Source organism: Nicotiana sylvestris, chromosome 1 (genome assembly GCF_000393655.2).
Source record: "Nicotiana sylvestris chromosome 1, ASM39365v2, whole genome shotgun sequence".
Taxonomy (NCBI): Eukaryota; Viridiplantae; Streptophyta; class Magnoliopsida; order Solanales; family Solanaceae; genus Nicotiana; species Nicotiana sylvestris.
In genome coordinates, this window is record NC_091057.1 from 38005604 (window position 1) to 38015220 (window position 9617).

General features: G+C 40.8%; 1 protein-coding gene across 1 annotated transcript; it reads right to left on the bottom strand.

Moving 5' to 3' along the window:
• Nucleotides 1–1277: 1277 nt before the first annotated feature.
• Nucleotides 1278–1865, bottom strand: LOC138868888 (uncharacterized). The gene is made up of 2 exons (XM_070146466.1): nucleotides 1691–1865; nucleotides 1278–1621 (listed from the first exon to the last, which is right to left on the bottom strand). The coding sequence occupies exons 1-2, from the start codon at nucleotides 1863–1865 to the stop codon at nucleotides 1278–1280; spliced, it is 519 nt and encodes a 172-aa protein (XP_070002567.1).
• Nucleotides 1866–9617: the final 7752 nt, after the last annotated feature.

A 9617-nucleotide genomic window follows, 5' to 3' on the forward strand; every position in this document is an offset into this window, starting at 1 on the left:
ATATGCATTACTATTTGTTGCATATCCTACGAAAATGCAATCAACGGTTTTTGGTCCAATTTTTACCCTTTTGGGTTTAGGAACTTGCACTTTAGCCAAACACCCCCACACTTTAAAATATTTTAAGTTGGGTTTCCTTCCTTTCCATTTTTCATATGGAATGGATTGCGTTTTGCTATGGGGAACCCGATTCAGTATTCGATTAGCTATAAGAATAGCTTCCCCCCGTAAGTTCTGAGGTAAACCAGAACTTATTAACAAGGCGTTCATCATCTCCTTTAACGTTCTATTCTTTCTTTCCGTAATTCCATTAGATTGCGGTGAGTAAGGGACAGTTGTTTGGTGAATAATTCCATTTTTCAAACATATTTCTTCAAAAGGAAATTCATATTCGCCGCATCTATCACTTCTTATCATTTTGATCTTTTTGTTTAATTGCGTTTCAACTTCATTTTTGTATTGCTTGAATGCGTTTATTGCTTCATTTTTACTATTAAGTAAGTAAATATAGCAATATCTAGTACTGTCGTCAATGAAAGTTATGAAATATTTTTTCCCACCGCGAGATGGTATTGGCTTCATGTCGCGAATATCCGTGTGAATTAAGTCTAAAGGATTTGAATTCCTTTCAATTGACTTATAAGGATACTTAACATACTTTGATTCCACACATATTTAACATTTCGAGTTATTTCATTCAAACTTAGGCAATACTTCCAAATTAATCATTTTTTGCAAAGTTTTGAAGTTGACGTGGCCTAAACGTTCATGCCATAAATTATTTGACTCGAGCAAGTAAGAAGAAGCTGAAATTTTATTCATATCAATGGCAATTACATTGAGTTTAAAAAGGCCCTCAGTCAGGTAACCTTTTCCTACATACATTTCATTCTTACTAACTACAACCCTGTCGGAAACAAAAACACACTAAAGCCATTCTTGACTAGAAGTGATGTCGAGACTAAATTCTTCTGCATTTCAGGAACATGAAGAACATCTTTTAGAGTCACAATCTTTCCAGAAGTCATCTTCAAAGCTATCTTGCCCATTCCTTCAATTTTTGTAGTAGCGGAATTTGCCATAAACACTGTCTCGTTGGGTCCAGTGGGAGCATATGAAGTAAACAACTCCTTGTTAGCACAAACATGTCGAGTTGCTCCCAAATCAATCCACCATTCTCTAGGATTTCCGACTAGGTTGCATTCTGAAAGCATGGCACATAAGTCGTCTATTTCATTATTCTTCTCAATCATGTTTGCTTGAATTTTCTTCTTGTCCTACTTTGGTGCACGACATTCAGTAGCTTTGTGTCCAACCTTTCCACAGTTGTGGCAATTACCTTTGAACCTCTTCTTGCTTGGATAATTCTTTGGTCCAGACGGCCTCTTTCTCTTTTTACTCGTTGAAGCTTCCTCAACAATATTTGCACCCATTATTGTTGAATTTCCACGAGATTTCTTTTCAGCAGCCTTGTTGTCCTCTTCAATCCGTAAACGAACAATAAGGTCTTCAAGCGTCATCTCCTTGCGCTTATTTTTCAAGTAATTCTTAGAGTCCTTCCACAGCAGAGGCAGCTTTTCAATAAACGCCGCAACTTGAAACGCTTCATTTATGACCATAACTACAATCAGAAATTTATAATAAACACAATAATCAATATATTGAATAAGAATATTGACTCATTTTATACCTTCAGCGAGGAGGTCATGAACAATAACTTGCAATTCCTGGACTTGCGTTATGACAGATTTACCGTCAACCATTTTGAAATCCAGAAATTTGGCGGCCCCAAAATTCTTTAGTCCGGCATCTTCAGTCTTGTACTTCTTTTCAAGAGCATTCCATAATTCTCTTGATGTTTTCATGACGCTATAAATATTTTACAAGTCGTCTTCCAAGCAACTTAAAATATAGTTTTTGCATAAAAAGTCAGAATACTTCCATGCCTCAGTGACCACAAATCGTTCATTTTTAGGAGTTTCTTCTCCTAGAACTGGAACGTCTTCGCTAATAAAGTGTTGTAAACTGAGTGTGGTCGGGTAAAAGAACATTTTCTGCTGCCACCGCTTAAAGTCCACACTAGAAAACTTTCCGGGTTTTTCTGCCGGTGCCATCGCTGGTGCAGGAGTTGTGCGACTTCAAAACGCATTTGTCGTTGTAGCAAAAGTCCCAATAGAACCATTCTATTGTTACGCACTTGTTGTCATCTTTCTGTAAAAGAAATTGACAAATAGATTAGTATCTCGGTAAAGTTTTTATATCTTCAAAACAAATACAAACAACCAAGTTTTTATATCTCGAATTGAGTAGAAAGTCACAAAGACTTTAATCTCAAATTTGAGTAGAAAATCCAAAGATTTTAATCTCTAAAACGGGAGTAAAAAATCAATAAAATTTTAGTCTCCCAAAGCAGTAAGTAAGATTGAATACAGAAATAAAATGTTAAATTCCTTAAGCTTGTTAAAACTCTGTATTCAAAAATCAGTAAATGAACAAGCGTTAGTTTAAAAACAAAAGTAGAAAATTCTGAGCCCACAAGTTTCTTGTGTTTCCTTAAGGGATTTAATCCCCACACAATGCCAAGGTTGCGGATTAATCCCTCCTAGGATAGAACGGAATAACTATTCTGTGATAGCAGCACTTCAAATCACAAAATTTCGTCAAACTCAAATGGCGGAGCAAATCACACAAAATGCTTACATTTTTGGTTTTGGAAAACAATGCAGAATGCAGAAGTTTGAGGGGAGTGATTTCAGATTTTTCGGTGGTGGAAAATGAGGCTAAGCCCCTCTATTTATAGCCAAATTTGGCATTATTTCTGAAAAGGTTTGCAACCTTTTAGAACAGCCATAGTTGTTGGAACGGGTGGAAAAAATTACGGGAAACAACTAACGGATTTAAAATAATCCGGGAAAGAGAACGGACCGGACCGGGTCGCGGGTTATTCCGGATTGAATTTTCGTTAATTAATTTAATTAATTAATTGAAAAGAATTTTATCTAAAAAGATTAATCAATCAATCTGAAGTCGAAGCCGAGCCTAGCGAGCGAGTGAGCGACGACGGCGCGGGGCACCACTTCTTCTTAACTCTTTAAGAGCTAAAAGATGAGCTTCTATATATATACACAAAGATTTTCTTTCCTTCTTCCAATGAGGGACAAAGTGCATTAGTAAAGTGAACTTATTTAAAATTTCACTTCCCTCCATTTCTTTTCCCACCATTTTCCATTCACACCTTCTTTTGTTATTAATAACAAAACCCAACAGTTTCTTGTCCTATTGTTCTTAATGCTCATTCGTAAGACTTCGTTAGACCTAGTACTACTATGATAGCTTACGAAATATAGACCCTCATTCTCACATATATTGTTTGGAGCTGATGCTTATTTTTCTTGAGGGATAATAATGTTGAAGAGGTCTTAGAAAGCAATCACCAGAATGGGAAGACACAAAGCATGTTGCTATTCATATATTTCTAAGATCAAGTCTTACTAAAATCACTAATAAGTGCTATTATGAGTATCGTGACAAAAGACACGGGGTAATTTCACTAATGGTCATTCAACTATCTTTCAATTTCACTAAAGTCACTCAACAACTTTTTGTCACTTAAAAGTAACTAAACTTTGTCTTTATCATTTAAAGGTCATTTTGGCTCAAAAACCTACCATAAATATGACATGGCATAAACTTTAATGATAAAAATCTAAAAATAAATGTCACATAAGCTTAAATCAACCATACTCTCTTTGGATCCATTTCTTCCTTGATGTGATTTGACTCATAACCCAAATTCTTTCAATTAAAAAAAATTAATTTCGCATTACTTTAAAATGATTATCATATACTACAAAATTCTTGCCTTTTCTGTTACATAATGCTCATTTATAATTATTTTATACTAAAAAAAATTCTTATCTTATATGTATGCCCCATCCGAGTCGTTTTATAACTCTACTGAAGTTAAATGTGATGTCTCAAAAGGTCATCACTTGTTTTATAAATAAATTTTTCATTCTAAGACCTTAAAATCCTATTTCACCATTACCTCAATTTGCGTGCGCAGTTCGGGCGCGTAGCCGAAAAGCTATTATGTGAAAATCTGTGAAAATTGATGAATTTTGGCTTTAAAATATATTTAAGTTGACTTCGGTCAATATTTTGGGTAAACGGACCCGGACCCTTGATTTGACGGTCCTGGAGGGTCCGTAGGAAAATATGGGACTTAGGCATATGCCCGGAATTGAATTCCGATGTCCCAAGACCGAGAAATGAATTTTTAGAGAAAATTATTTTCTGAAATATTTATGAGTTTTTGAAATGAAATGTGTTCAAACATTTGATGGTATCGGGCCCGTATTCTGTTTCCGGAGCCCAGTACAGGTCTTATATGTGGGTTAAGTCGAGTCTGTAAAATTTGGTAAGAAACGGATTTGAAACGACGTGAATCGGACCGTATTTGGAAAAATTGCAAAATTTGAAGTTCTTAGGTGATTCATGATTTTGATGCTAAATTCATAGTTGTTGGTGTTATTTTGGCGATTTGATCGCACGAGCAAGCCCGTATGGTGTTTTTGAGGTAGTGTGCATGTTTAGTTTTGAGCCTCGAAGGATCGAGTGAGTTTCGGGTAGGTTTCGGAAGGTTTAAACATAGAAAAAGTTGCAGGTTTTTAGTTTCTGGTGTTCTGGTGTGTTGTTCTTCGTGTTTGCGGAAGGACTCTCGTGAACGCGAAGGGTAAGTCAGGCTGAAGGAAACTTCCTTCTACACGAACGCGAGACACAGGACGCAAACGCGAAGCTTTGGGGGTGTTTCCTTTCGCGAATGCGGGCCTGCTATCGCGAACGCAAAGGCCTTTGGGTCAGGGAAGGGGAGAGGGATTTTACTCTACGCGAACGCGTCTACACGACCGCGAACGCGAAGGCTCTGGGGGCTGAAACTCCGCGAATGCGAGCCTTTTATCTCAAACGCAATGGTTAATTGGTCCTGACCCATTGCGAACACGACAGACCCATCGCGAACATGATGAAGGTCTTCCTAGTGATTTTAAAACAAAAGCAAAAATGGGATTTAACCCAAAACTCATAACCTTTTCTTCCAAACGTCAAATTGGGCGATTTTTGAAAGAGAACTTCACGAGAAATTCATAGGTATGTAATCTTAGACTCATTTTCTTTAACTTTCATTAACACCCATTAGATTTCTAGGCCTAAATCATATTTTTAAGGGTAGAAAATTAGGGATTTGGGTAGAGTTAGGGCTTTTTGTATAATTGGAATGTAGACCTCGTTTTGGGATCGGATTTCGAAACTAATTACATATTCGGGCTCATAGTGAATGGGTGATCGGATTTGGTTTGAACCTCGTATTTTGACCAAGCGGGACCGTGGTCGATTTTTTACTTTTGGGGAAGAATGATAGGAAATCTATAATTAAGCATTGGAATTTAATTGTTTAGCATGTATTGATGTTATTGAGTCGATTGTGTCTAGATATGATTGATTTGGAGCCGAATTCCAAAGGAAAAACATGTTTGAGGCTTGAGTTGGCCGTGGAAGTTTGAGGTAAGTGTTTGGTCTAACCTTAGCTTGAGGGATTAGGAGTTGTGTCCTATTTGCTACGTGTTACTTGTTGAGTACGACGTATAGGCATGGTGACGAGTATCTATACGTGGGTGTCAAGCATGACCGTGAGTCTTAAAGTGAAATTATTGTGCTCTTAATAAATACTACCAATGCCTAAGTTGTTGATTCTCTGTGTTGAGCAAGGATTATGATTATTCTCGTGGAAATTACTTATGATTGAGTATTGGTGCTAGTTGAGGAAGTTAGATGTTGGAACAAGTTTGGTCATAGCTGGTTTTCCCTTGCCGGGACGTATTTACTTATACTGTCGATTCCCTTGCCGGGATAGTGTCGTTTCTTTATTGATCCCTTGTCGGAACTCTCTTTGTGATTTGGTGTTGAACTGTATATGTGGATCGGTTGCACGCTGCAACAATATTATATTTGGATCGGGTTGCACGCCGCAACAATAATATGTTTGGATCGGGTTGCACGTCGCAACAATAATATAATTGGATCGGGTTGCACGCCGCAACAATAATATAATTGGATCGCGTTGCACGCCACAATAATGATAAATGATATGGATCGGGTTGCATGCCGCAACAGTGTTATTATGATTTGGATCAGGTTGTGCGCCGCAACAATAGATAATAAAAAGTGCTATTGATTGGTTACGAGTTCCTTATTATTTTGCTATGAACTCTAAATTATCCTTATGATTTTCTCATGAATTACTATTGATAAATGATATTCCCCCGCAACATGTCCCCCTCCCATCTTTACTTGTTTATTTCTGTTTTATTTTCTGTTGTATATTATATAACTGCACAGGTTTATTTGGTAGTCTGGTCCTAGCCTCGACGCTACTTCGCCGGGGTTAGGCCAGGAACTTGCCAGCACATGGGGTCGGTTGTGCTAATATTAGACTCTGCACTGTGTGTAGATCCCGGAGTTGCGGCTTGTGGACCATAGCTTTGGGTGCCTGCCTTCAGTCCAGTTAGAGATCCCGAGGTAGTCCTACAGGTGTCCGCAGGCCCCGGCGTTCTCTTCTATCTTTATATTCTGTTTTCCTTTACTTTAGAGACAGATTATATCTTTCTTTCCAGACAATTGTATGTAGCATTCGTAGATGTTCCGTGATATTGTGATATCGGTTCCGGGTAGAGATGTACTTAGTATTGTCGTACTTGTTTTTGGCTAAGTTATTAGATTTCGTCTTCCGCATGTCTTTAATTATTGCTAATATTTCACTGTTGATCGTATGTTGATTTAAACTGTTAAAAAGGGCTAAATAAAAGAGTTAGTGAATCTATAATACTCGGCTTGCCTAGCTTTCATGAGTAGGCACCATCATAACTATTGAGGGTGGGAAATCCGGGTCGTGACAAGTTGGTATCAGAGCTCTAGGTTACATAGGTCTCACAATTCATGGACAAACTTAGTAGAGTCTGAGGGATCGGTACGGAGACGCCTGTAGTTATCCCTAAAGGCTACAGAGTTAGGAAAAAACTTTACATTTATTCTTTCATGTCGTGCGGTTTGGTTTCTCAATGCTAATTGAATATCTACTCTGTTCTTTCCCAGATAGCGAGAAAACATGCTTCCTCATCCACCAATCAGCAGCTCGAGCTCCCAGCAGCAGCTCCCATGAGGGGCAGAGGGCAAGGCCGAGGCCGTGCTAGAGGCCGAGGTAGGGGCAGAGCTCAGCCCAGAGCAGCAGCACTAGTGGCGGAGCCTCGGCTTGACTTTGATGATGAGGTTCCGGCTCAGCAGTTCCGGTGGGCCCAACTCATGTCCTAGAGGGGTTTATTGCCACCGTAGTACTCCAGGATGCTCTGGTCCGTCTAGTGGGCCTTTTGGAGAATGTCACCCGGACATGCTTACTTCCTGTAGCACCAACCGTCTCTCAAGCTGGAGGAGGACCCCAGACTCCTGCTACTCGCACTCCAGAGCAGATGGCTCCCCAGTTTCAGACTCTAGCAGCTCAGCCAGTTGGAGCAGTTCAGGCGGGTGTGGTAGATCAGACCGGTGATGGAGCAGTTATGTCTGCCGAAGCTTTGTGGGGATTGGACAGGTTCACCAAGATCTTTACTACTACTTTCAGTGGTGCATCTTCTGAGGATCCCCACGATTATCTAGACAGTTGTCCTGAGGTTCTCAGGAACATGGGGATAGTGGAGACCAATGGGGTCGACTTTGCTACTTTTCGCTTGTCTGGATCCACCAAGACTTGGTGGAGAGATTATTATTTGGCTAGACCAGCCGGATCACTTGCTTTGACTTGGGAGAAATTTACTCAGCTATTTCTGGAGAAGTTTCTCCCCAGCACTCAGAGAGAGGCCTATCGGAGGTAGTTTGAGCATCTCCAGCAGGGTTCTATGACCGTTACTCAGTATGAGACCAGATTCATCGACTTGGCCCGTCATGCTCTTATCATACTTCCCACCAAGAGAGAGAGGGTGAGGAGGTTCATTGAGGGACTTATTCAGTCGATTCGACTTTAGATGGCTAAGGAGACAAGGAGTGAGATTTCTTTTCAGGAGGCGGCCAATATGGCCAGGAGAGTTGAGATGGTTCTGTCATAGGGAGGTGGTCAGGGGTATGACAAGAGGCCTCGTCATTCAGGCAGATTCAGTGGTGCCTCATCTGGAGGCAGGGATTCGTATGGTAGAGGCCATCCTCCTAGTCCTTTTCAGTCAGCACTTCAGGTTTCTCATAGCGCTTTAGGTGGTCGTGGTTCTCATATACAGTATTCTGATTAGCAGCCCTACATTGCACCACTAGCTCCTATCAGTGTACCGCCGCTCCAGAGTTTTCGGGGTGGTCATTCAGGTTGTCAAGGTCAGCCTCAGTTTCCTCAGCCACAGCACTCAGGTGGATGCTTTGAGTGTGGTGAGTATGGTCATATCCGAAGGGCTTGTCCGAGATTGGTGGGTACTCAGTTGCAGCAGCAGGGTTCCTGTACTATGGTTCAGGCACCAAGTATTCCACCGCCTGCTCTGCCAGCTAAGGGTGGGGGTAGAGGTGCTAGAGGTGGAGGTATAGGTATTAAAGGTGGAGGTCAGGCAGCTAGAGGTGGAGGCCAGCCAGCAGCAGACCGTCCCAGAGATGTAGTTCAGGGTGGTGGGGCCCAACCCCAATGTTATGCTCTTCCAGCCAGGCTTGAGGCTGAGGCTTCTGATGTAGTTATCACAGGTACTGTTCTGGTTTGTAGTAGAGATGCTTCAGTCCTATTTGATCCAGGGTCTACATACTCCTATGTGTCATCTTATTTTGCATCGTATCTGGTCATGCCTAGTGATTCCTTGAGTGCCCCTATATATGTGTCTACACCGGTGGGTGATTCTATTGTGGTAGATTGAGTCCATCATTCGTGTATAGTTGTGATTGGGGGTCTTGAGACTCGTGTAGATTTGTTACTTTTGGACATAGTTGATTTTGATGTCATATTGGGGATGGACTGGTTATCACCTTACCACGCTATCTTGGACTGTCATGCCAAGACTATGACCTTGGCCTTGCCGGGTTTACCTCGTTTAGAGTGGAGAGGGACTCCTGGTCATTCTACCCGTAGTGTTGTCTCATATATGAAGGCTCGGCGTATGGTCGAGAAGGGGTGTTTGGCCTATTTGGCCTATGTTCGTGATTCTAGTGCTGATGTTCCTTCTATTGATTCTGTGCCCGTTGTTCGTGAGTTTCCTGAGGTATTTCCTTCAGACCTGCCGGGTATGCCACCCGACAGGAATAGTGATTTCTACATTGATTTGGCTCCGGACACTCAGCCCATTTCTATTCTGCCGTATCGTATGGCCCCGCCTGAGTTGAAAGAGTTGAAGGAGCAGTTGCAAGACTTGCTTGAAAAAGGTTTCATTAGACCTAGTGTTTCGCCTTGGGGTGCACCGGTGTTGTTTGTTAAGAATAAGGATGGATCAATGCGAATGTGTATAGATTACCGACAGTTGAACAAGGTTACAATCAAGAATAAGTATCCATTGCCGAGGATTGATGATTTGTTTGATCAGCTTTAGGGTGCCAAGGTATTTTCGAAGATT

Coding starts and splice junctions, on each gene's coding strand:
- LOC138868888 (XM_070146466.1), bottom strand. CDS start 1,865: ATGAAAACATCAAGAGAATTATGGAATGCTCTTGAAAAGAAGTACAAG. Junction 1,622..1,690: donor TCATGACCTCCTCGCTGAAG/GTATAAAATGAG, acceptor TTCTGATTGTAG/TTATGGTCATAAATGAAGCG.